At 46.3% G+C, this 27,874-nt stretch overlaps 1 protein-coding gene across 2 annotated transcripts; it reads left to right on the plus strand.

Moving 5' to 3' along the window:
* Positions 1–1,247: 1,247 nt before the first annotated feature.
* Positions 1,248–7,288, plus strand: LOC107053122 (endogenous retrovirus group K member 18 Pol protein-like). 2 transcript variants are annotated; one of them, XM_040655230.2, is made up of 2 exons: positions 1,248–1,611; positions 6,411–7,288. In XM_040655230.2, the coding sequence occupies exons 1-2, from the start codon at positions 1,594–1,596 to the stop codon at positions 6,963–6,965; spliced, it is 573 nt and encodes a 190-aa protein (XP_040511164.1). In that variant the 5' UTR covers positions 1,248–1,593; the 3' UTR covers positions 6,966–7,288. The 2 variants fall into 2 exon arrangements, with proteins under 2 accessions (XP_040511164.1, XP_046761085.1); XM_046905129.1 differs by lacking the exon at positions 6,411–7,288 and adding an exon at positions 1,934–3,462 and having other exon boundaries at positions 1,399–1,611.
* Positions 7,289–27,874: the final 20,586 nt, after the last annotated feature.

The following is a 27,874-nucleotide window of genomic DNA, read 5'->3' on the forward strand; positions in this document are numbered from 1 at the left end:
TATTGGAATGCAAGATAACACAATATAATAAAATCTAATTGAAATGGAGGCTAATAAAACAAATAAAGTGAGACAGAAAGTTTCCGAAACCGAAAGGCCTACTTGAATGAAGGGAGTGGAAAGGGATAATAGAGTGTATTAGACTGTGTGGATCTGATGGCCTGGCACATCAGAACCACAGAAATATAAGGCAATGGTGGACATTGGTGCACAGTGCACTCTAATGCCCTCGAGTCATGAAGGGGCAGAATCAATCCATATTTCTGGAGTGACTGGGGATTCTCAATAATTAACTGTGTTGGAGGCCAAAATAAGCCTCACTGGTAAAGACTGGCAAAAGGACCCTATTGTGACTGGCCCAGGGGCTCCATGCATACTTGGTATTGATTACCTCACAAGGGGATATTTAAAGATTCCAAGGGGTATCAATGGGCCTCTGGAATAGCTGCTGTAGACACAGAAGGTGTTAAGCAGTTGTCTGTTTTGCCTGGCCTGTCAGAAGATTCTTCTGTTCTGGGGTTGCTACAAGTGAAAAAGCAACAGGTACCAATTGCTACAAAAACGGTGCACAGACGGCAGTCCGCCAACAGTATTTCTAGTACTGTCAATCAAAAATATCCAAATTTCTTCTCTTTAAACTTTGCAGACCTCAGTTATTGCATCTTCTTCTTATTAGTGGGCGGAGACATGGCAGACAATGGCGGAGACAATGCCCATCTTGCCACTTCATACCTAGGAACTGAATCTCCAGGGCAGATCCTTTCACTTTGCCTCGCTTAATAGCAAAAGCAGCATGCAGAAGGATCTCGATTATTTGCTCTCCTTTCTCAAAAAATTTCTTCGCTCTGTTGCACCACAAAATAATGTCATCAATGTATTGCAGGTGCTCAGAAGCTCTGCCCTGTTCCAATAGTTTGGATCAACAAATGGCAAATGGTTGGGCTGTGTTTCCACCCCTGGGGCAAACGGTTCCAAGTATACTGAACGCCCCTCCAGGTGAAGGCAAACTGCGGCCTGCATTCTGTGGCCAGAGGTATGGAAAAGAAGGCATTAGCAAAGTCTGAGGTGGCATACCACTTGGCTGCTTTTGACTCCAATTCATATTTGTTGTAATAGGCGTGATCGGGGTCTCGGGATGTAACGTGTCAGGCTCCTCCCCATGTGTTAGGTACGTGCCACGTGTACCATCCAGTGGGCGTACACGAAGGGTTAAAAGATATATAAGTGCTTGTTAGAACTTAATAAACGCCATTTTGCCGCTCATCATATTGGTGTCACCTCGGTATTTGGCCAAGCCGCAGGCTCCCCTAAGCAACGAACATCACGGTTGCCTGCGAAAGGCAACAAGTGGTGACCCCGACGTGATGCTTAGGGGAATGAGTCGGCTGTCTGCTTGACGGGGCAGGAGCCCACCGCGGAGCGTTAGCACTTGCTGGGCGGTGGAAGCCGGGGGACAAGCCCGGGGACAGAGGGAATCTGCAGTCACCCCTCTGTCGGTGGAGGTCGCGGACGAGCGACGGATATACCCTCCGGAATCACGCCGGAGAAGAGCCTGGGATCCTGGTCTCAATCGGGAGGAGGATCGGGGGCGTCATGGAAGCCGTCATAAAGGTGATCGTTCATGCGTGTAAGATTTATAACGGGAAGCATGCTCCTTCTCAGAAGGAGATAGCTGCGGTCCTCTCGTTGCTTGAGAGGGAGGGGCTGTTAACATCGCCCCACGAGATTTATGACCACAATAATTGGGATTCAATTACCGCTGCCTTATCTCAACGAGCAATGGTCACTCAAAAAGCAGCGGAATTTAAAACTTGGGGTTTGATTCTGGGAGGATTGAAGGCTGCGCGCGAGGAGAAACTTGCGAGCGAACAAGCCAGGGAGCTATTGGGGTTAGAGGTTGCGGGGCCGGGAGTGGGTCTCATTCCTCGTGCAGGTCCGGCTGGAGATAAGGTGGCGCCAGTCCCTACAACCCATCCTGCCACGATAGCTCCGGGAGCAAAGAAGGACGAAGTTGCATCGAATTGTTCAAGCGTGGAGGCCACAACACCCCCACCTCCGTATCCCTCTCAAGGCTTATATCCTTCACTGAAGTCAGTCGGGGAGGGGGGGGGAAGGTCCTTAGAGGAATGTGGTAACATCTCCTGCAGGGCTGATAAGCAGGCTTCGGGGGAGGGTACGGCATTCCAAGGAGGTACAGCTCAACCCGTGTGTTGTGATAACGAGTGCAGCTCAGTCTGTTGCTGTAGCAACTTCCCCAACGGGGCGGACTGCACCGTCCCGCCCTGCGGTGAATGCAGGGGCGGAGCCCCGTGGCCAACATCCCAGGGGTCCACCCCTGAGGGGTGCAGTCCCACAGCACCCACCCCGTGGGCTCCGCCCACGCTCACTGATTGGGCCCGGGTGAGGGAGGACTTACGAGCAGCCGACCCAGCACGGCCGCCGCTAGCCCTTCCGGTCATAGTCAAGACAGAGGGCCCGGCGTGGGTCCCTCTAGATTCTAAAGCAATAACCCGCCTTTCTGAAATTGTTAAAACAAAGGGGCTGCGTTCCCCAGTAACAATGGCGGCGGTAGAGGCCCTCATGGCCTCTAGCCTACTGCCGTACGATGTGATCAGCCTCATGCATGTGATCCTTGAACCGGTTCAGTACACCCTGTGGTATGATGCTTGGAATACACAGTTGCAAGCAGTGGTGGCGGCAGCCACCCGAGATGCCCGACACCCAGCCAATGGTCAGGGTCGAGGGGATAGGACTACATTAGCGCGTCTCCAGGGTGTAGCGGACGGCATGGTGGGGTCTCCGGAAGGCCAGCTTAGGCTGTTGAGACCGGGAGAGTTAGCTGCAGTCACAACTGCGGCCCTACAGGCCCTTCGGGAGCTGGCTCGAGTTACAGAGCCTACTCTCCCGTGGGCGGATATCAAACAAGGTCCTTCAGAGCCTTTTGCAGAATTTGCGAACCGCTTGATTCGTGCAGTTGAGGGGTCCGATCTTCCAGAGCCGGCCCAAGGTCCTGTTATCATTGATTGCCTTAAGCAAAAATCGCTCTCGGACATACAGCAAATTATTAGGGCAGCCCCAGGCAACTTAACAACCCCAGGGGAACTTATCAAATATGTGCTTGACCATCAGCGCGCTACTCCATTAACAAATGAGGGCTTAGCCGCAGCCCTCCAGCTCGCAGTACAGGCAGCTGCACGCCCCAAGGACGGGGGAGGGAAAGGTGTCTGTTATAAGTGCGGACAACCCGGACACTTTAGGACCAACTGTCCGAATAAAGGTGGCTCAAAAACAGACACAGACAAAAAATGCCAGTGGTGTGGTGGGGCGGGCCACACGGCACGTAACTGCAGGAAGATCAAGGAAGCGATGCAGGGAAACGGCCAAGGGAGGGCGCCTCGGGCCCAGGGCACCTTCCCAAATCAGAGCAATGGGCCAAGGAGAACATGCCCACCGTGGCATTAGCCATGGGATTGGGGGACCGTCCACTAGTTAAGGTGGTAATGTCATATGCGGGTCCGTGGCCCCAAAAAGAGGGACCTCGAACCACGCTTTTTACGGCTTTGCTAGATTCTGGTGCGGACGTTACAGTGATTGCGGAGGCCGATTGGCCGACGAACTGGCCACTCACCTCGCATTGGCAGCATATTGGGGGAGTGGGAGGCACAGTCCCAACAAAAGGGGCTGCAGAGAAAGTGGAGATCGCTATCATTGATAGGAGTGGGACGATGGAGGCACCGGTGTTGGTGCAACCCCTCGTGGCACCGGTGGAAGGATCAATCTTAGGGCGTGATTTTCTCACGTCCTTGGGAGTTCGACTCACAAATTTATACTAAGGGCCACTGTGTACCACCTTGCGCTGCATTTTGCCATCCCATTACGCTGGAAACGGGAAGCGTCTCCCGTTTGGGTGGATCAGTGGCCCCTTCCTACTGATAAATTAGCAGCGCTGACGCAGCTGGTCTCCAGGGAACTGGAGGCGGGACACATTGAACCGTCACTTAGTAGGTGGAACACGCCCATCTTTGTTATCCGGAAACCATCGGGGTCCTTCCGTTTATTGCATGATCTTCGGGCTGTTAATGCACAGCTCGTCCAGTTCGGTCCCGTTCAGCAAGGCGGTCCATCACTTGCAGCTGTTCCCAGGGGATGGCCCCTTGTGGTCATTGACCTTAAGGATTGCTTTTTCTCCATCCCTTTGGCAGAACAGGACCGGGAGGCTTTTGCATTCACGGTCCCTGTACGGAATAACCAGGGCCCAGCTCAAAGGTTTCAATGGAAGGTTCTCCCTCAGGGAATGGCCTGTTCACCTACTATTTGTCAGCTTGTGGTGAATACAATTATCGCGCCAGTGAGACGCGACATACCAGACTGCCAGATTGTCCATTACATGGATGATCTTCTGCTTGCAGCTCCGACAGGTTCCCAACTACAAGCCCTAGAAGCACGGGTGTCAGGCGCGCTCACGGGTGCAGGTTTCACGATCTCCCAAGAAAAGGTACAACGAGGGCCAGGGATAGAATTCCTGGGATATAAGTTTGGATCATCCACAGTTATCCCCGAGGGCCTGGAGATTAAGCCTCACGTAACCAACCTGTGGGATGTTCAGAAATTGGTAGGAGCTATCCAGTGGGTCCGGGGAGCACTGGGTATTCCACCACGATTAATGAAGCCCTTTTACGACCAGCTGAAGGGCTCAGACCCACGGGAAAGGAGAGAGTGGACCCCAGAGATGGACGCTGCCTGGCGAGAAATACTATCACTGTGCTCAACAGCAAGTTTGTCCAGGTGGACACCGGGTATCCCCCTAGAGGGCGCTGTTACTCGCTGCCAGGATGAAGCCGTAGCTGTCATTGGTCATGCACTAGGCTCCTGTCCACAACCTCTGCGCTGGCTGTTCTCAGCACAGCCGGTGCGGGCATTTACCCCATGGGTGGAGCTTCTCTCCCTGCTACTTAGTAAGGCAAGGACATCTGCATTTAGGGATTTTGGAAAGGATTTGGATATAGTCCACCTGCCCAGGTTCTTCCGAGATTCACAGATCTTGCCTGACGAGATCCTCCTAGCCCTGCATGGGTTCGGAGGCAAGCTTAGGTATGCGGGTTCCCTTCCGATTTTCGAGCTGGCACGCCCGCTCCAGGTGTCACTCCGTCTTCGGGTTGTTGCTTCTCCCCTTGATGGTCCAACAGTATTTACGGATGCCTCTTCATTGACAGGTCAGGGGGCGGTTGTCTGGAAGAACCAGACGGGTGACTGGGAAATTAGAACATTTCAAGATCACGGTGTCAGTGTTCAGACGCTTGAGGCGCAGGCGGTAGCGATGGCACTGCTCCTCTGGCCAGACACCCCTTGCAATGTAGTCACTGACTCTGCTTTCATTGCAAAAATGTTACTACGAATGGGGCAGGAAGGACAACCCAGTACTTCGATTGCCTTCCTCTTGGAGGAAGCATTGACGGCAAGGACAGCGCCCGCTGCTGTTCTTCATGTGCGAAGTCATTCAGACGTTCCGGGATTCTTTACAACTGGCAATGCCCTCGCTGACCAACACGCGGGGCACAAGGTTCTTACGGTGAGGGAGGCTAGAGACCTACATTCTACGCTACACCTAGGGGCTCGAGCACTGTCAAGGACATGTTCAATTCCTATGGCGGTGGCCCGGGAGGTGGTGCAGGCATGCCCTCACTGTAATTCAGCCCCTGCGCTTAGTGCAGGAGTGAACCCTAGGGGAATTGCACCTCTCGACGTCTGGCAGACGGACTTCACGCTGGAGCCTCGTCTGGCGCCGAGGTCTTGGCTTGCGGTTACTGTTGATACCGCGTCCACTGTCATTGTTGCTACCCAACATGGCCGCGCGAATTCTTCTGCAGCACAACATCACTGGTCGGTGTGCGTCGCCACATTAGGCCTACCGAGTCACATTAAGACAGACAATGGCTCCTGCTTCATCTCGCGCTCCACCAAGGAGTGGCTAGCGCGTTGGGGCATCACGCATAGTACAGGTATCCCTGGCAACTCGCAGGGCCAGGCTATTGTCGAAAGAGCGAATCGGCTCCTCAAGGAAAAGTTGCGTGTCCTTGGGGAGGGGGAAAATTACAGGGGAAAGATTCCAGTGAGCCAACAGGGAGAGTTGCTGGCTCGTGCGTTGTATGCATTAAACCATTTTGAACGGGGGGAGAATCACCGCACCCCTATGCAAAAGCACTGGCAACCGAGGATTATTGAAGAAGGACCACCGGTGAAGATTAAGATCGACAATGGGTTATGGGAATCAGGGTGGTCTATTTTAGTTTGGGGCAGAGGCTACGCAGCAGTCAAAAACAAAGAGTCGGGAAACATTATATGGGTTCCATCGAGGAAAGTTAAGCCAGAGTTTGGCCTCAAGTAACGAGAACTGAGCGTTTCTGTTGCAGGCGTGGCTACTGGGGAAGCCGAAGACCCCGACACCGGAGAAGCGGAAAAAAACACTTATATGGGTGCGTGGACCACCGAAGACAGGCCAGGACACGGATCCGGCAACACAACCGTTACTGCCCACACCGAGAAATTTGGTTCTACCTCTGCTAATGTGTCTGTATCTATGTTCTTTGCCAGGGGGTGGCACGGCTATTGACTTCTTGCTTTTAGCTCAAAGCCACGGATGTGAGGATGTCGAAGGGTTCTGTTGCTTCAACTTAAGTGATCACAGCACATCGATCCATAAACAACTACAGTGGATGCAAGGCCACACACAAAAGATCAAGGTGCAGGCCGATCCCTTCGGTGAATGGTTGGAGGGTCTGTTTGGGGAATTAGAGCCGTGGCTAAAACAAATGCTTAAAACGCTTATCGTAGGTTTAGCAATATTCTTGGCTATTATGCTCTGTCTTCCATGCTTTGTTCAGCTTCTTAAGGCATGCTTAAGAAACTTCATAGAGGAAATCTCACGTCAGCAGTACGTGTATCAGCGCATTCAGGAGCAATTATAGACGCACTTAGGAATAGAAATAGAGTTAGGATTTGCGTTCGCGTTGTTACGGGTCAGCTTTCTATGGCATGGGGAGGGGGAGATGTTGTAATAGGCGTGATCGGGGTCTCGGGATGTAACGTGTCAGGCTCCTCCCCATGTGTTAGGTACGTGCCACGTGTACCATCCAGTGGGCGTACACGAAGGGTTAAAAGATATATAAGTGCTTGTTAGAACTTAATAAACGCCATTTTGCCGCTCATCATATTGGTGTCACCTCGGTATTTGGCCAAGCCGCAGGCTCCCCTAAGCAACGAACATCACGGTTGCCTGCGAAAGGCAACAATATTGGAATTCTAACATGTCCGGCACAGCAGCACTCAGCAGAGGTGTGACTTCATTCAGGCCACGGTAGTCTACCGTCAGCCTCCATTCTCCACTGGCTTTACGCACTGGCCATATGGGGCAGTTAAAAAGTGAATGAGTTCTGCTGATCACTCCCTGACTCTCTAGTTGACGAATCAACTTATGAATGGGGAGCAAGGAGAGTCCCTGTTAGTACGGTACTGCCGTCTGTGCACTGTTTTTATGGCAATCCGTACCAGCTGCTCTTTTACTCTTAGCAACCCCACAACAGACGGATCTTCTGACTGGTCAGGCAAAACAGACAGCTGCTTGATGCTGTCTGTATCTACAGCAGCTATTCCAAAGGCCCATCAATACCCCTTAGGTTACTTGAAATGTCCCCTTCTGAGGTAATCGATACCAAGTATGCATGGAGCACAAGGGGCAGTCACAATACGATGTTTTTGTCAGTCTTTACCAGTGAGGCTTATTTCAGCCTCCAACACAGTCAGTTCTTGAAAAACCCCAGTCACTCCAGAAATATGGATTGATTCTGTCCCTTCATGACTTGAGGGCATTAGAGTGCACTGTGCACCAGTGTCCATCAGTGCCTTATATTTCTGTGGTTCTGATGTGCAAGGCCACCTAATCCACACAGTCCAGTAAACACTATTATCCCTCTCCCCCCCTGTGACTGAGAGCAGGGCCCCTCTGTTCATTACCTGTGGTAACTGGAGAAACTACATTGCTGGTTGATTGTATTTGTAACTCTCTCACCCGTGCTCACAGTACAGGAGTAGCTTGGTCATGCCACTTCCTCATGTCTTCTCCATGGTCACGGAGGTAACACCACAAGGCAATGTGCAATGTAGTCTTAGTACTGTCACTTGCTTGAGCAGGAAAGCGTTTGCCTTTAATAGCTGAATTTTTTTATGATACAGGTGAGGAGGAGGATCCATCACTTTTAATTAATTGGATTTTCATTAGTTTGATCAGTTCTTTTGTTAGGCCTCTTCGCTTATCTTGATCTTCATCAAATGTTTCTGATTCTACTACAAGTCTGTCACAATTAATCAATAGAGACACTTGCTCTTGCACTTCATCTAGTCTGTTTGCTACTTGTGAGACGGCTGAAATGTGTAAGTAGGGGGCAGCTGTTGTTCATAGTTTTGAAGTATAATAATCAGTTCAAAAGCTAGGGGTCTTCTCTGTTGGTCCTCGTATCTGTCAAACATTGCTGCTCGTGTAGGGGCGTATCTTTCTGGTGCTGTTCTTGTGAGTTTCCGCCGTATAACAGGCGTTGTCCTCACTCTCTCAGGATCATGGTCTTGGCAGGGATCATTAGGAGTAAAATTAGGGTCATGCAACATTTCCACCACAGCTATTTCCCTCAAATACTGGATACCTTTTTCAATTGTATCCCACTTTTTCATCACAGGCTTCAGACTGTCTTTGAAGGGATGCCTTTCCCTCACGGCTACTAACATTAGTTCCCAGAGGGTGACAGCTCCATCCAAATATCTACTAATCCCCCTATCAATAGATGAGTCTTGGGCAATGCCTCCTAGTTGGTGGGCTTCATTACCATCTAGAGATAAGCTACTGGCCCCTCTGTCCCAGCAGTGAAGCAACCAGGTGACAAGAGATTCGTTCGGGCGCCATGTAAACTCCGTTCTTGAGCTTTGGATTTCAGTCATCTTCAGAGGTCGACGAACACTAATAGAGACTTCCTCTTCATCACTCTCCTCTCCATGTCTCTCGGTTTTTGCTTTTGCCTTTCTCGGTTCTGAGGAGAGCCCCTCACCTGGATCTTCCTCTACCTCCTCCTCTGCTTCTTCTTTTTTCCTTTCTAGATGTGAGGACACCTGCTTCCATTTATTGCCTTCCACAGGGGCAACTGACACTGTTTCTGGTGTCTCCTGTGACTGATCAGATTTGAGTTGGAGATTTCCCCCTTTGGCTTGAACCTCAGCTTGGAAACTCTCTCTCCAGAATAGTATTATATAGAGCGTGGTAAGCACAAGCCAAGCCCCAGTTAAGTCGTACCTCCTTAGATCTATCTAAGACACCATCCCTGACTCAAATACTGGCTTAGTTTCTCAGGATCCCACAGGTGTTCAAGAGTGAAATCCCATGACATTTTTGGTCCCCACACTTCTAAGATTTTTCCTAAACCTCTACATATTCCCTGCCAGTCAGCATTTTCTGGTTTTGGAGGAGACTTCTTCCACCTAGCATGAATGGAGAGGAATACATTCAGGAAGAATGATAACATGCACACGAGTATGAGCACTAGCTAGGCATTCGAAATACATGTGACTAACTAAGAAGAAAACCTGGAAACTGGTTTGAACATCATGGTGTTTGTAAAGTTAGCTATTCCATCTGGGATGTAATTGTTTGTAAAATTAGCTATTCCTTCTGGGATTTAAGTGTCAAAATTCAAATTATACCACATTGCTTATAAGTACCAGGCAGGTGTCTCCATCAGTGCTCTTATTTGGTTATATATGAACACAATTCTACAACAATAAATCACGACGTTAATCATAGGTGACAATGTTTTATGGGCTGGTTCAGCCCAGTTCCATGACTAGTGGGGGTGGAGGGATTTCACAAAATCCACAACTCTGGAAAAGGGTGACAGTGAACCCCAAAATAATTAAAAACTGCAGCAACAATCTGTGGAGAAATAAGCTAATTTACTAAATACGGTATCAGAATGCAAAATAACACACTATAATACAATACAATTAGAATTGAAGCTAATAAATCAAATATAATGAGAGAAAGAGTACGTGAAAGCTGTAGGCCTTATAGTAGCGCTGAGACGATGCATGTGGTCAGGACGAGAGCTGAAGGACAAAAGGGACATCAGGTGACTTTGCCAGAGGTTATATCTCCTCCCTGTTCGCAAAGCCCCTTGGGGAATGCAGTTCTTCTCTTCTTCTGACAAGTGCCCGGAACAGGAGCATTTACACTTTAACTCCCAGTGCACTACATGATGTTATGATGTGGAATACCAGTAATCAAAAATCATAAAAACATGACATTTCACCCCTTATTCTACATCGCTACATCATACTTAATATATACAAACAAACCATAATTAACAAGCATTAAACACACGCACACACAAACCTATATATATATACCTGGAATTACTGACTGAACTCCCCCAACATCAAATTCCCTTGTGGTACACATTGAACATCCCCATCTTTCTGCATCACCCACCAAGTGGACACAGGTCCCTGGGCAAAAACAGTTCCACGAAGAGGCTTACCCTTCCCAGATGCTGGAACGACCCAAACCGTTTTTCCCAACATGCTCTTTACCAGTACTAGAGGGACCTTATCTCCCTTTACAGTATGTAGGGAGCTGGCAGGACCATCACGATTAATGGATCCTCAGATGTTGACTGACCAGGTGGCTTCTTCCAAATGCTTCTCCAAATTTTTAAATGTTCCACCATCCATTGCTTTCAACATGGTTTTTAACAAACCAATGTATTGTTCAGCTTTCCCAGAAGCTGGTGCATGATAGGGGATATGATAAATCCACTTAATGCCATGATCTTTGGCCCAAGCATTTACTTGAGAATTTTTGAAATGAGTCCCATTGTCTGACTCAATTCTTTCTGGAGCGCCATGTCACCATATAACTTGTTTCTCAAGACCTAATATGGTGTTTCGGGCGGTAGCATGGGGTACCGTATGTGTTTCAAGCCACCCAGTGGTTGCTTCCAACATGGTAAACACATAACGCATACCACTGCGAGATCGTGGCAAGGTGATACTATCAACCTGCCATGCCTCCCCATATTTGTACTTTTGCCATCGCCCTTCCCCCCAGAGAGGTTTCATCCTCTTGGCTTGTTTAATTGCGGCACATTTGTCACAGAAGAGTGAGAAGAGGACCTTGCAGTTATAGAGAGAAGGGCCTCACAGCAAGAAAAGGGAAAGTAGCTTCACAAAGTAGAAATCAGGGGCAAATAGAGATAGTTTAGGTAGAGAGTGTTAGAAAACAAGGGATTCCAAGCACTTTCACAGACACTAGGTCTGGAATAACAGGGAGGATGTATCCAAATTCCTGTCAACTACTGATTATGTATTAGTTCGACCTATATCTGTAGCATGATTTATCCTGATGGTGTGCAAGTTAAGTGGAGCGATCCCCCTTGCACCAGGGTGTACGCGCGTGTCACCAATAAACACATGCCTGCTCTATATCCTTACTGGCTATAGAGTCTGATTTCTGCAAATCAATTTGGCACCCCAGGTGGGACCCACTCTGTTCCACTGTAGGACCAGCTGAGAGAGGGGTCACCTTTGGCACGCCCCAAGACATCTTGGAAGGACTCTCTTCCTCACCCGATCACTGCAGGGACAGACAAGGAACATCCATAGGCGGACCAGGTATGTATATAGAAAGAGCGGAACCCGTAAGGCATGAGGCGACGTCCTATGCTGGGTATGAAGGAGCGTGCCTGCTCCTCCCTGAGGTACGTGAGCTCATGGGTTAGGTTGCCGGCTGGGGTAGGAAGACTCTTTGGGGAGTTCATACAAAGGGGACCTGTAAGCCGTACGCGAGGAAAGAGCAACAGCACTCCCTTAGGTGATTGGTAACAGCAGGGATTTTGTCAAATGATAACGTGGATTCTCCTGGAGATAGTAGTGGGAGTTATAGGTTGTATTATTGTTATCACCATCTGCTGAGTGTTCGGTACCGTGTATCTAATCATTTCAGGTCAAGCTGACTTTCGGAAAAATCTTAAAGCTTGCAACTGATCGACTAATGTTATTAGTGTTATTAAGATTCCAGCTAAAGGGCAGCATCAGCACTGTGTATTATGTATAAACCATGGTTTTTGTTCTAAATGTCAGAGTGAGTGTGGTGTGAGTGAGACGTGTTCCATTCAGGGAATGAGTGTCAACCCGTTTATGTAGTACTGTGTTCTGATTGTGGGAAAGTGTGCAAAGGAAGGTGTACAGGCTTCTGTGAGATCTGTTTGCAAGTGTTTATAACTGAACAACATCACTATACGGTGTTAAGGGCTGTTTGTGGAAACTTTGAGGAAATTAGGAATCAATAAGAATTTTGTAAACATCATGGGAGGCTCCCAGGGGAAGGAAATTCCCAAACAAACCCCTTTGGGATGCGCATTGGCACATTGGTGGGATATGGCAGGGGAACCTGGAGGCACCCTGAGTAAGAAAACTTTAATCAAGTATTGGAATCAATGGTGGTTAGTATATAAGTTAAAAGACCATGAGAAGTGGCCTCAGAATGGGGCGCTAAACTATAATACCCTCTTACAGTTACTGTTATTCTCAAGGAGGGCAGGTAAATGAAATAACACGAACAGTTTTTATAATTGAATGCTCTAATTACGAGACTAAGTACTGGGTGTTAATGGAAACTGAAGAACTGTATCATTTCATTTGTGGATTCTGAAGGGAATGGGACAAACTGTTTTGGTGGTATAAGTAAGTTTAATTGTTTATGGTAAACAGAAGCATGATTGAGGGTATGTGGAAGTGTAATTGAGGGTATGAATAGTTGACAAAGGAAAAAGGGTTTGAGAGAAAGTGAGTTCATCTGCAATGGCATGAGAGGCAGTGTTACCTTCCTAATGTCCTTTACAATGCATAATGGCCACACTCTTTGGTAGATCTACATCATGATGCTGTTTTTCCTTGTGTGTGAGCAATCCTTGCTCTTTTCAGATGGTACAATGAGCGTGTAGCATCCCAAATACATAATTAGCAATTGTCCATATATTTCAGGCTCTTGTCGAGGCAGTTATTTCAGCCTTCTAAGGGCAAGTCCCCACAGGTAATGGTGGTGCTTCGATTACCTTGTCAGTAGCAGTTACTGCATAACCTGCCTTACGGTTTCCTTGTGGGAGTGGTATGGGTGGTCAGGAGAATTTGGTAGGGTCCTTCCCACTTTGGTTCCAGAGGTGAATCTGAGAGAGGTTTAACATAAACATTGTCGCCTGGCAATACATCATGCACTTGACCATCTAGGCCTCGTGCCCTGGCACCGAATACTGCTTGTTCAATTTTCTTTAATTGCTTTGCCAAGCTGACCATATATTCACTCAACACCTTATCCCCCACCTGTATAGAGATTTCCTTTTGTACAGTATAAGGTCGTCCATAAAGAATCTCATGTGGGCTTAATCCTTCCTTGGTTCGGGGTTTAGTCTGAATTCTCAGAAATGCCAAAGGCAGTACCGGCAGCCAGTGAATCCCAGCCTCTTGGCCAAGTTTTACTATCTGTAATTTGATAAGGTGATTCGTTTTTTCACCTGTCCGCATGATTGCAGTCTATAAGGTGTGTGCAATTGCCAATCAATTCCCAATAATGTGCTTATTTTTTGGACCACCTTGGCAAGAATGTGGGCCTCGATCTGATGAGATTGCTACAGGAACCCCGAACCTTGGAATTAACAGCATGTAACATCATTTTCGTTACTTCCTGAGCCTTATTAGTCCTACAGGGAAATACCTCTGGCCATCCCAAAAAGGTATCAGTTAGTACCAACATACAGCGATACCCCCCTTTCCTTGGGAGTTTCAAGAAATCAATTTGTCACTGTTGCCCTGGAAGGTTCTCTTTCCCAATAGGCCCACTTGAACCCCTTTCCTGGTACTAGGATCATACTTTGTAATGTCTGTTTGCCCAATACATTTTCTTATCCTCCCTTAGAACCAATTTCCATAGAATACCAAAGGGCAAAACAACATGTCCATCTGTCAGCCTGCTCTCTTCCTTCTAAATCATTAATTAGATTGCTATCCCCTTTAAAATACTTTACAGGTTTTGACTCAGGTTCAGAAATTTTAAGTTCACCGTCTGGAATTAAAGCCCTCTTCAACTACCTGTTCTGCCACCTGATCCACCATCTTATCCCCAGTTTCCTGTACAGTGTTACCTTTCAGATGTTCTTTACAATGTATAATAGCCACGCTCTTTGGTAGATTTACATTATGCTGTTTTTCCTTGTGTGTGAGCATTCCTTGCTCTTTTCAGATGGTGCTATGAGCGTGTAGCATCCCAAATACATAATTAGCATCTGTCCATATATTTCAGGCTCTTGTCAAGGCTGTTATTTCAGCCTTCTGAGAGAAAGCCCCCACAGGTAGTGGTTGTGCTTCGATTACCTTGTCAGTAGTAGTTACTGCATATCCTGCCTTTTGGTTTCCTTGTCTCACAAAACTGCTTCCACCAGTAAACCAGGTGTCTTCTGCATCTTCTAAGGATTCATCTTTCAGGTCCGACTGGCAACAGTCCATTGCCACAGTTGTTTCAAAGCAGTCAATACTGGTTCTCCAGGAGTTCCGCTAAGGAAAGATGCTGGGTTGACAATATTAGTTACAGTTATTTCTGCATCATCCTGCTGTACCAGGATGGCCTGGTATTTCAGGAACCTCTGGGGGTGAGAGCCAATGCCTTCTTTTACCTCCAATACAGTAGACACTGTATGAGATATTAAAACTGTTATTCTTTGGCCTAGAGTAAATTTACCAGTTTCTTGAATATTGAGCACTGGTGCAGCCACTGCCCTCAGCCACTCTGGCCATCTCTTACTTACTTCGTGAAGGGACTTTACCAACAGTCCGTAGCTGTGTATCCACCGTCAGCACCCTCCTGTCATTCCTGAGAATGTACGGTGTTCTTCGGCACTTTGTGGCTCAGGGGTTTGGCAGATGGCTTCTTTCCTGGCAGTCCTTAAGGTTCCAAGTCCAGCTGTAATCTCCTCTCCCAGATAGGTCACTCGCCATTGAGCTATTTGTGCCTTCTGTTGAGAAACTTGATAATCATTTAAACAAAGAAATTCAGCATACGCACAGTCCATTGCACACAGTCCTCTTTGTTTCTGTGGCATCCACATGCTGCAGTAAAGTTCCACTGTGGGATGGAGGAACCCAAATCTCAGGCTCACGAGTTGACCAGTTCTCAGAAATCACTGGGCTGTTCTCACAACCCTGGGTAACACTGTCCAGGTTAACTGAGTCTTTTTGTCCCGAATTGAGGCTCTCCTATTCAATGGCAAATAACCTTAGGCTTCCTTTGGCCAAACTAGGCAGAAAAGGCATCCTTCAAATCCAGAAGGTAAACTCCACCTACTCTTTCCCTAACTTAGTTACTGAAGTGTATGGATTTGCCACCACGGAGTGTATACATTCAACAATTCTATTACCTGCCCTCTAATCTTGTACTAAACTATAGCACTTGCTATCCAATTTTTCATCGGCAAGATTGGAGTATTGTATTTGGATTCACATTCAGTTAGTAATCCAAAATCCAAAAGTTATCTATTTTCTTTTATCCTTCTACAGTTGTATATCCTCAAAGGGCACTGCTTTACCCTGACTGGGCTAGCCCTAGCTCTTGCTTTTAACTTAGGGCTGCATTTTGTCTCTACCATGCATCCCTGGTACCCACACTCCTAAGCATACTTTATTTAAGATTTCTGTAACTTCTGGGGGTACACCATTGTTTTTCCCAGTTTGTGTTAATGCCAGACTTACAATTTTCCATCAGTTAATCTTGTTTGACCCTTAGCTCCAGTTTTATTGAATTTAATCTCTGCATCCATTTGTTCTAATAAGTCTTGCCTGAGTAGCGGTTTTGGACAACGTGGCATGTACAAGAATTTATGTATTCCTACTTATTTTCTCAGCTCGTATTTAGTTGATCCCAAAAGGTAAGCCTTTCTTGTTGGGCAGTAGCTCCTACTACTGTTGCAAAATCATCTATGGGTGGTAAGAGGCACCCGTACCCACCAGAAAATAAACCTCTTTATCCAGCTCTCCTAGCTGCAATTTAACCACTGGATTTGCTAGGAATAACTTCTCAGGTTCCCATCATTCAGCTTTTTGCAATAAGAGACAGTTGGATTTCTCCACCAATGTCTCGTTTCCCTACAGTTTGCACACCGCTTGCAGACCAGCAGGGGTGGAACCCTCCATGGTTTACCTTCTCCCTTTTCCTCTCTCTAAGGGGACCTCTGGGTCCTAAGGCTCTATTGTAGCAGCGCAACAGTAACAGCAGTTGCTATTCCCAATTTCCTTACTATCTCTGTTTCTCAGTTAATTTTTTTCCTTCATATTGCTCACCCTCTTTGGTTCTGACAACCCTGTTACACCTTGCTCATGTTTGCCTTCCTCAGCCTGCGTCCTCAGACTTTTCACTTTCCAAACTCTCATCATTACATAAAGTTCTAACATTCCATTTCAGTTTCACCTCCTCCTCTCCAGTGGTTTCCAGTGCTAACACTGGAATTTCAGGTTTCTGAGATCTCTGCACATGAAGGCTATTCTCACTGCCAGTGCCCCATCCTCTCCACCTCCCCCCATTCGCAAGTAACGCTGTTTACAACAGCAGTCTCTGACTCCGGCACTCTCACTCCGAGAGTTCTGCTCGAAGGGGAATGGTGTGGGGGGGTTGCTCTCATGCCAGTGCAGATAAACTCACTTTCTCTTTAACCCTTTTTCCTTTGGCCACTGTTCATACCCTCAATCACACTTCCACATACTCTCAATCATGCTTCTGTATACCATTAACAATTAGCAATTACTTACACCATCAGAAATGTTTGTCCCATTCCCTTCAGAACCCACAAATCAAACAATACAGTTCTTCAGTTTCCACAAACACCCAGTACTTAGTCTCATGATTAGAGCACTCAATTATAAAAACTGTTCATGTTATTTCATTTACCTGCCCTCCTTAAGAATAACAGTAACTGTAAGAGGGTATTATAGTTTAGCGCCCCATTCTGAGGCCACTTCTCATGGTCTTTTAACTTATATACTAACCACCATTGATTCCAATACTTGATTAAAGTTTTCTTACTCAGGGTGCCTCCAGGTTCCCCTGCCATATCCCACCAATGTGCCAATGCGCATCCCAAAGGGGTTTGTTTGGGAATTTCCTTCCCCTGGGAGCCTCCCATGATGTTTACAAAATTCTTATTGATTCCTAATTTCCTCAAAGTTTCCACAAACAGCCCTTAACACCGTATAGTGATGTTGTTCAGTTATAAACACTTGCAAACAGATCTCACAGAAGCCTGTACACCTTCCTTTGCACACTTTCCCACAATCAGAACACAGTACTACATAAACGGGTTGACACTCATTCCCTGAATGGAACACGTCTCACTCACACCACACTCACTCTGACATTTAGAACAAAAACCATGGTTTATACATAATACACAGTGCTGATGCTGCCCTTTAGCTGGAATCTTAATAACACTAATAACATTAGTCGATCAGTTGCAAGCTTTAAGATTTTTCCGAAAGTCAGCTTGACCTGAAATGATTAGATACACGGTACCGAACACTCAGCAGATGGTGATAACAATAATACAACCTATAACTCCCACTACTATCTCCAGGAGAATCCACGTTATCATTTGACAAAATCCCTGCTGTTACCAATCACCTAAGGGAGTGCTGTTGCTCTTTCCTCGCGTACGGCTTACAGGTCCCCTTTGTATGAACTCCCCAAAGAGTCTTCCTACCCCAGCCGGCAACCTAACCCATGAGCTCACGTACCTCAGGGAGGAGCAGGCACGCTCCTTCATACCCAGCATAGGACGTCGCCTCATGCCTTACGGGTTCCGCTCTTTCTATATACATACCTGGTCCGCCTATGGATGGTCCTTGCCTGTCCCTGCAGTGATCGGGTGAGGAAGGGAGTCCTTCCAAGAAATCACGGGGCGCGCCAAAGGTGTCCACTCTCTCAGCCGGTCCTGCAGCCAAACAGAGTGGGTCCCACCTGGGGTGCCAAATTGACGTGCGGAAATCAGACTCTATAGCCAGTAAGGATATAGAGCAGGCATGTGTTTATTGGTGACGCACGTACACCCTGGTGCAAGGGGGGTCGTTCCACCTAACTTGCACACCGTCCGAAGAAATCATGCTATAGATATAGGTGAAACTCATACATAATCAGGAATTTGGATACATATTCACTACATTCCCGAGAGCCCATTAGCATACAGTCCCTCCCTCCCTTGCGTGTGTGTAGTAGGTCGTGATTATGAAGGCTCGTAGTCTTCCTCGCGAAGGCTCATAGTCTTCCTCGCTGCAAACTTCTGACCCCGAAGGGGGGGCATCCCCCGAACTGTTTTCAGCTTGCACTTCAGACATCTAATCACCTCCCTGCCAAATGTTTTCGAGATGTTCTCTGGTCCTTATCTTTATGGCCTTCATTCTCCTTGTTATTCTGGACCTAGCGCCTGTGAAAGTGCTTGGAATCCCTTGTTTTCTAACATTCTCTACATAAACTATCTCTTTTTGCCCCTTATGTCTACTTTGTGAAGCTGCTTTCTTTTTTCTTGCTATGAAGCCCTTCTTTCTATACTGCAGAGACCTGATTTTGCTCTTCAATACTTTATTTAAGATTTCTGTTACTTCTGGGGGTACAACATTGTTTTTTCCCAGTTTGTGTTAAAGCCTGACTTACAATTTTCCATCAGTTAATCTTGTTTGACCCTTAGCTCCTCTTTTATTGAATTTAATCTCTGCATCCATTTGTTCTAATAAGTCTTGCCAGAGTAACGGTTTTGGGCAACGTGGCATGTACAAGAATTTATGTATTCCTACTTATTTTCTCAGCCCGTATTTAGTTAATCCCCAAAGGTAAGCTTTTTCTTGTTGGGCAGTAGCTCCTACTACTGTTTGTAAATCATCTACGTGTGGTAAGAGGCACTCGTACCCTGTTGTATTAGGCGTGTGCGCGCTTCTTGGGTTGTGATGCGTTAGGCCCTTCCCCTACTCTGGGTGGAGCTATGACGTGTACACTGTAGTAGGCGTGCACGAAGGGCATAGGTGTATAAGTGTGTGTGAGGTTCAATAAATCGCCATTTGCTGATCATCATATTGATGTCACCGCAGTGAATGGCCAAGCCGCGGGCTTCCTAAAGCAACGAACATCACGGTTGGCTGCAGTAGTCAACAGTACCCATCAGAAAATAAACCTCTTTATCCTGCTCTCCTAGCTGCAATTTAACCAGTGGATTTGCTAGGGTAAACTTCCTAGGTTCCCATTGTTATAGATTCTTGTGACAAAACCAGACAAAGTCTAGTGTGATAAAGGGATAGCTTTATTCAATTAAGCAAGGCGGTAAAGTGAGCAAAACAGCACTGGGCGGAGGGGAGTTTACACTCCACCAGAGTCGCAATTTGAACAAAGGATTGGCTCTGTATTTATACTATTCTTATCTCCTGCATACATTCCAGTCATGCTTGCGGCTGTGCAGGTTGTTGCTGGGGGATTTATTTTCCTGCCTCCTGATGGTTGTGAGAGTGAAAGTCAGTAGTCTTTTCCATTATTCTTTGGTTTTTTTCTAGCAGCTTATGTGCCCCGGGCCTGCAGCTTCTTAGTTTCCGTCATACAACACTATTTACATTCCCGGACACCTGAGAAAGCACCATTGAGTTTTGATTTGACTAACAAACTTAACCCTTACCTATCACAATCCCCCCTTTTCTATTTTATCCTGATTTTGTTCATCAAATTGTTTCACTGCTTCTTTAGCCCTTTGGAGGATAGATTCATCCTCTTCCTTTCTATTGATTTGTTCATACTGATTTCTTAGTAACATTAAATGGGCTCTCTCTAACCGTCCCTTAACAATAGCAATAAGTTCATTGAACAGAAATGGTAAAGTGATATAAGGACCATTTAAAAGGTTGGTGACTCTCTTCTCCATTTACAAGTACAATCCATAACATCCAGATCCACAACCATAAGTATAAAGATGCTGGTGGACACCCTTTAGACTTCAGTGAATTCCAATTCCCTTTTTCCCGAGTCTGGGTGGTGCTCACTTGTTGTCCCTTCTGGGGTCGGGGTGGTCTCACCAGTCTATACACCACCACTTCGGAGTTCCATTTCTGCACGCCTCTGCCTCCTCTGCCTACTCTGTTGCCTAGAGCAGCAGGGTTTTCCATCTTCTTGGCAGCAGTCCTGAGCATGGGGACTCCTACTGCTCCCTCTTTTCTGGTGAAGCCTGAAGGCTTCGGCTCTTAGCTTTTATCTACGGAGCTTGGCACAGGGCGTATGAGACTTGGAACCAACTCAGCTTACCCACGATTTCGGGGTCAAATTTCCCAGATCCGTTAATGTGAGCCCACCGTTCCTCGGGGTGTATTCTTTCACTTAATATGGTCCACCATTCTCTGGACCCCTTAACGATATGCCCAGTGTGTACCCCCACCCTGAGGGCTTACTTGGCCAATTTATACCTATTCCTATGGCACTGTTTGCAGATACCCGCAGGAGAGTGCTCATTCTCACAATATGTCCACCAGCTATCCTTACATATTATACATCTAAACACACGAAGGGAAAACAAATACAATCAAGGGTATTACAGAATATGGGACTACTCATCTAATTGCTTCATTCTCTTCAAAGTCAGTTTTAGTCCTTGGGGGGGTCCCACCACTTTCCAGCTCACTGATTCTTGAAGTGCCTTTACTCTAGACGTGTCCATCCGCGCTCGGCAGTCCGGATAGCAGTCTCTGTGGTGAGCAAGACACGAAAGGGTCCCTCCCAGCGAGGGGTAAGAGATGACTCCTTCCAATTCTTTATTAATACTTTATCTCCTGGTTTTATGGACTGCATGTCAATTTCTAAAGGGGGTCGCTGTACCACCATTGCCTTTTTACGTAGTTCTTCTCTTCTGGACATTATTTGCATAACATCAGGTTGCAAGTTCCTGTCATCTAACATGGGGTGATCTAGGGGTAGGTCAATGTCATAAGGCATACTGTATAACATCTCGAAAGGTGAAAGCCCAGTGTCCACGCGGGGCTGTGTTCTAATATTTAGAAGGGCTAAAGGCAGACACTTCACCCATGAATTTTTTTTTTCTAACATTAACTTTGTAAGTTGTTTCTTAATCTCTCCATTCATCTTTTCTACCTTTCCTGAGCTATGGGGGTGTTACGGTGTATGGTATTCCCATTTAGTACCTACTAACGCCACTGCCTCTAATATCGTCTTTGAGGTGAAATGAGGTCCCCGGTCGGAATCAATGGCCTCGATGACCCCGTATCGGGGAATTATTTCTTCAAACAAAATTTTTACCACTGTGTGTGCAGTTGCTCTAACCGTAGGGAACGCCTCAACAAAATATGTGAGGTGGTCCACCATAACGAGAAGATATCTAAATCTTCCAACCTTAGGGAGCTCGGTAACTGCAAACGGGCGATGGGTCATTTCCCTTCCCCCATGTATTTTCTCCCTTAATTGATGTTTGTTAATCTTTTGGCAAGTTAAGCATTCCCCTACAATTCTTTTAGCTACATTATAGGCCCCTATGCACATAAAATTTATTGCAAAATGATCGTATAGTGCTTGCACTCCCCAGTATGTTCTACATTTATCGTGGTATCTCCTCATTACTCTGAGTGCCATTGCTTTCGGGAGCACTTCCCTTCCATCGGGTAATTTCCACTTCCCATATTTTTCCCATATCCCCATTTACTGTAACTTTTCCTTTTCCTGATTCGTGAACCTCAATTCAGGCTCTTGAAAGTTAGTATCTGTTCTTGCCAGTTCTATTCTTAAGGGCATTAAGGCGACCCTTCTCGCCTCTTCATCAGCTAAATTATTTCCTCTTATTCTTGAATCAAAACCCTTTTGGTGTCCCTTTATATGTACAGCCGCTACTCTTTCAGGCCCCCTAAGGGCCTCCAGGGTTTGAGTTACTAATGTTTCATGGATTAATCCTTTTCCTTGGGAATTTATGAACCCTCTCTCTTCCCAAATTTTTCCAAATGTATGTACTACCCCATAAGTGTATCTGTATAAACGGTTCCCATCTTCCCTTTTAATGACTGAAGGGCTCTAAGGACTGCATAGAGTTCACAAGCTTGGAAGGACCATCTAGGGCTCAGAGACCCTGATTCTAGCACTTTCATGTCTAACCCATTAATAATAGCATAACCTGACTTCTGTTTCCCATTTAGGATTCTTGAGGATCCATCTACAAATAGTCTTTCCCCTTCTTTCAGCTCCTCTTCCCCTAGGTCAGGTCTGATTTTTACCTGTTCCTCTATAGTTCTTAAACAGTCATGGGTAAGTTCTTCTACCAGTTCCCCATATAGAAATTGTGCTGGGTTCTGGAGACTAGTTGTTTCCACTTCCAATTTCGGGGAATTGATTAGGATCCCTTCATATTTTAAGAGCCTCGCATCTGTAATCCATTTTTCCACCTTTTGTTGTAAACCCCCCCCTAATGTTATGGGGGGTACATACCTTCAATTGTCCCCCAAAGGTGATTTTGTTAGCTTCTTCCACCAGCAGGGCTACAGCCACTATGGCTTGCAGACATGTGGGCCATCCTTGACTAACGGGTTCTAATAGCTTAGAGATATATCCTACGGGCTTCTTTTTCCCCGGCCATTCTTGAGTTAAAACTCCAAAGACAGTATCCTCTTCTGTATTAACAAATAAGTAAAATGGCCTTCTTACATCTGGTAAACTTAAAACTGGGGCATTTACTAGTTCAGTTTTCAAGTTTTGTAATTGTTCCTCATCTTCCCGAGTCCACTTCAACAATCCCTCCTTAGTTAACTTTTGGTATAAGAATTTTACCTTTCCACTAAAATTTTCAATCCATTGCCTGCAATAGCCTAATAATCCCAATAACTGTCTGACCTGCCTCTTGCTCTGAGGAGGTTGCAGAGATAATATTCCATTTACTCTTTCGGGGTCAAGCTTCATACTTCCCTTACTAATCCAGTGTCCTAAGTATTTTACCTCCTCTTCGGTAAATTGTAGCTTTGATTTAGAAACCTTTGACTTGCGGAATCAAACTCTATAACCACAAAGTAGTTATAAAATCAGGTATGTTTTAATCAACGCTGCACAGAGTTGGATGCAAGGGGGATAGCTCCTCCTAACTTGCATACCGGTCCACAGAAATGTTACATATTTGTAAGTCAAGTTCATACATATTCAACAGGTTACGTCAAACCCCACTACATATTCATTAATCAAGTCCCTCCCCTCCGGCGCATGCGTTGTATTCTCTTCTGGGTGGTCGCATCCCCGTCTGGTGGTCCCTTGGGATGAAGCAAACACTCTTAACAAGGAGTCTGGCACCTATGTCTTTCTTACCACAAAAGAATGCTCCTGTGGAATGTAAGCAGAATCTAAACCGTCCAGGTAGAATCCCAAAATCAAACCCTCTTTCATTAAGCGGAATCAATTCAAATCAAGTCCCCCCCTCTTTCACCTTCAATCCTTGTAAACTCAAAAAGTTTAGTAATTTTACACTTGCTTCTCTCACAAACTCCTGGGTGTCCCCTGCAAGTAGTAAATCGTCTACATATTGGACGAGGGTGATTCCTTTTCCCAGATTGTAACCTCGGAGAATTTGCTCCAGGGCCTGACCAAATAAATTAGGGGATTCTGTGAATCTCTGGGGAAGGACTGTCCATCTAAGTTGCTGCTTCCTATGGGTCTCCGGGTCCTCCCATTCGAATGCAAAATAGTCCCTACATTCTTCCCTTAAAGGGCAGGCCCAGAAGGCATCTTTCAAGTCTATAACACTGTACCACTGATTTTCAGGGCTTAATTGGCTTAATAGAGTATGGGGGTTAGCTACTACAGGAAACCTGGTTACTGTTCTTTTGTTTATTTCCCAGAGGTCGTGAACCAGTCTCTAACTTCCATCGGGTTTTCTTACAGGTAATATGGGAGTGTTGAATGGGGAGATGCAGGGCTCAAGAAGGCCCCTTTTCAGCAGCCTTTCAATTTCAGGCTTTAACCCCTGCCTCCCTTCCTGAGATAAGGGGTATTGTTTGATCCTAACGGGGATCTCAGGGTTTTTGATGGTTACTTCCAAAGGGGGTAATATCCAACCTCCCTACAGTATCTGAGGTATACCAGACCTCTGGATTAATTCTCTCCTCATCCTGGGTTGTGAGGGTACATATTCTTACTTTTAGTTCCTTTCCCTCTACCTCTAGATTTATTCCTAACTCAACGATTAGGTCTCTGCCTAATAAATTGTAATCTGCTTCAGGGACTAGCAAGAAGGATCCAATGCCGTACCTACCTTCTGATTCTATTTCTACATGTTTGATGACTGGAGCTTTAAATGGCTCCCCTTTTGCTCCTACTACATTTATGCTTTCAGACGTGATTTTACACCCAGGAGGTAAGGTCTGGACAGTCAATCTCTCTGCCCCGGTGTCTACAAGAAATATCACCTCTTGTCGCTGAGGACCCACTTTTTAATTTTATCAAGGGCTCTGTTTTTCCTGGGGTCCTCAGCACATAGAGCCCCTGACCCCCCTAATCTTCTAAAAACATTTTTTTTTGTCCTGTATTCTCTTCCTACAATCTTTCTTCAAATGGCCTCTCCTTTTACAATAGAAGCACTCTCTCTCTTATTTTCTTCATTCCTTCTCTTCAACTTTTGACCCTCTGGCAGGGAATTTCTCGATCCCCTTCCCTTCCGGTCTCCTTATTGCACTTACAGATCCCCTCTGTCCTTCTTTTACTGCAGCTACCAAGAGCCTGGCTTGTTTCTTTTGATTCTCCTCCCTCCTAACAAATACCTTCTGCGCTTCCCTCAGTAACTCGTCTATAGGTCTACTCTGCCAGTCTTCCAACTTCTCTAGTTTCTTATGAATGTCCACCCATGACTTAGCTACAAATTGAGTTTTTAACAGAGTCTGCCCGGCCGGTATGCTGGGATCTATCCCAGAGTACAGTTGGAGGCTCTTCCTTAACCTTTCTAACCACACGGTGGGGCTCTCATCTTTTTGTTGCTCCTCCTTAAGAGCCTTACTTATGTTTTGTCCTCTGGGTACTGCCTCCTTAATTCCTTGGATAATAATGTATCTTAAATCGGCCATGTTAGTACGGGCTTGTTCATCTTGGTTATTCCAATTAGGTCTCTGTAATGGCCATTTTCGGTCAGCCGTGGGTACTGCTGCGTGTTGTTGATCCCATAATCTCATTCCTGCTCCCCTAATCATATTTCTCTCCTCTGCTGTAAACAGGATCCCTAGAATCGCCTGTATCTCGTCCCAAGTTTATAAATTAGGTCCCAGAAACTGATCTAACCTTTTGGAAACTCCTAGGGGATCCTCTAGAAGGTTCCCCATTTCTTTCTTAAACTCTCTTACATCACTAGTATTCAGTGGGACTGATACATACCCAGCCCTGGGGGCCGCGGCACCCGCACCTGGGACTAAAACCTCCCTTAATGTATATAACTTTTCTTCCTTCTGATTACGTTTTTGGGTGCTTCTCCTTACTACAGGAGATTCTAGTTGCAGGGAAGACTCCTCGCTAATGGGAGGAGGGGGTGCTTGTTCCTGGGGGCTGTATGGGGGTGGCCAAAGGTATTCCCCCTCCTCCTCCCCAGTTTTTTTTTCGTTTCCCCTTTTCTTTAAGATTAAATAAAAATGCCTGCTCCTGTGATTGCACAATCCAGAGAGTGGAATATTCGGACTCCTCAGAGTCCACTTGGGGTTTATTGTTTACCCATAGATTTAATTCTTGACATATCCAATCTTTGAATGAGCCAAATACCGGCCACATTATATGGGGATTTCTTAGGGGTTTCCCTCCCCAGATCTCCACACAGTAGTGTACCATTTTCTCTTTACTTTTCCCTTTTCTGTAGGGAGAGTCCCTCCAATATTTGATCATTAGCCCTAATGGACTTTCTGGCGGTATGTCGGGCAACTTTCCCTTGCCGCCCATGGGCAGAAGGGCCTTGCTTTTCCCCTGTCCCATCTTCTGGGGCACCTTCTCACACACACGCGTGCGCTCCCCTTGGTCGTGGCTCGCTCCCTCTCGGGCTACGAGAACTGCACTACTGAAGGGTCCGCTCTCGCTTGGCCTCTTAGAGACCTCTCACACAGGCGCACCCCAGGATAACCAACCCTGACCGGACGGATCCACACAATACTTACTCAATCCTGAGTCTTCGTTCGGTCTTCATGCACAAATGATTATGGGGTTCTGCAGGCTCTTTTGCTCACTCTCCAAATTTAGAGGGGTTCAGAGATCCAGTATTTGCAGTGGGAAACCCCCAACTCAGGGCTTCCCGCTACTGCGGGCAGGGTGCCTCCCATCTCGAGGGAATCCTGCAGCAAAGGAATCTGGATCCGAGTCACGGCACCAAATTGTTATAGATTCTCATGACAAAACCAGACAAAGTCTAGTGTGATAAAGGCATAGCTTTATTCAATTAAGCAAGGCGGTAAAGTGAGCAAAACAGCGCTGGGCGGAGGGGAGTTTACACTCCACCAGGGTCACAATTTGAACAAAGGATTGGCTCTGTATTTATACTATTCTTATCTCCTGTATACATTCCAGTCATTCTTGTACGTATACAATTCTTATCTCCTGCATACATTCCAGTCATGCTTGCGGCTGTGCAGGTTGTTGCTGGGGAATTCATTTTCCTGCCTCCTGATGGTTGTGGGGGTGAAAGTCAGTAGTCTTTTCCATTATTCTTTGGTTATTTTCTAGCAGCTTATGTGCTCCGGGCCTGCAGCTTCCGCTGTTTACAACACTATTTACATTTTACAACGCTATTTACATTCCCAGACACCTGAGAAAGCACCACTGAGTTTTGATTAGACTAAGAAACTTAACCCTTACCTATCACAGACATCAGATCCTGTGTGGGTGGATCAGTGGCCCCTTAGTAGTGAAAATTTGCACTACTTGCATGAGCTGGTTCAGGAACAGTTAACAGCCGGCCACATAATTCCTACTATCAGCCCATGGAACTCTCCAGTGTTTGTGATTAGGAAGAAGAGTGGGAAATGGCATCTGTTGCAAGACTTACAACAAATTGTTGCTATCATGGAAGAAATGGGACCATTGCAGTCCCATTGCCACATCCCCCCACGTCCACACTTTGTATCCTGACTGCAGATGGTTAAGGGTTACGGTTCCTTCTAATGCTGCCGGGGCTCTCTCTCCCTGAGTCATAGCCTGTATTTTTCCTTGTAGTTGTATACCTATAGGTTTTAATGATTCTGCAAGCCCCGTAATTAAAGGAGTCATCCTCTCAGGATCAATAGGCATCATCATAGGTGATTCATGGTGTGGCTGCAGCTTTCTATCAAACATCATTTGAAGGCAGGCAGCCTTTTGAACTTTTTCTACTAATTTATCAACTGTTCCAGAAATGGCAAGAGGGTCTCCCCTTTCTAAAGGGCTGAGACCACCTGCCCAATAGGCAGCCCTCTGTGTTAAGGACCAGGGAGCATGATTGTTGCAAGTAGTTGAGAATACCACTGGTCCCCAATAACCTTCAGTTTCTTTTTCTTTTTCAGTTAACAGTATTTGGTCTCCACCAGTGAGACTAACCCTCCATACATACTCTGTCTCTGATTCCTTTGGAGAGTGCCCAAAATCTCTTTTCAGTTTTGCTAATTCAGTGGCTAAAAAGGGAATTTCCTTAACATTCATTTGAGGGTCTAGATCCTCACTGTTATCAAATGTATATTCAGTTTTTATCAAAGGACACAACTGAGATGGGGAGGCCTCTAACTTGTCTGTCCTTGCCTT

The sequence above is a fragment of the Gallus gallus genome, chromosome W, assembly GCF_016699485.2.
Source record: "Gallus gallus isolate bGalGal1 chromosome W, bGalGal1.mat.broiler.GRCg7b, whole genome shotgun sequence".
Classification (NCBI taxonomy): Eukaryota; Metazoa; Chordata; class Aves; order Galliformes; family Phasianidae; genus Gallus; species Gallus gallus.

Bases quoted from the DNA above. Each gene is read 5' to 3' on its own strand.
- LOC107053122 (XM_046905129.1), top strand. From the start codon at position 2,560: ATGGCGGCGGTAGAGGCCCTCATGGCCTCTAGCCTACTGCCGTACGAT.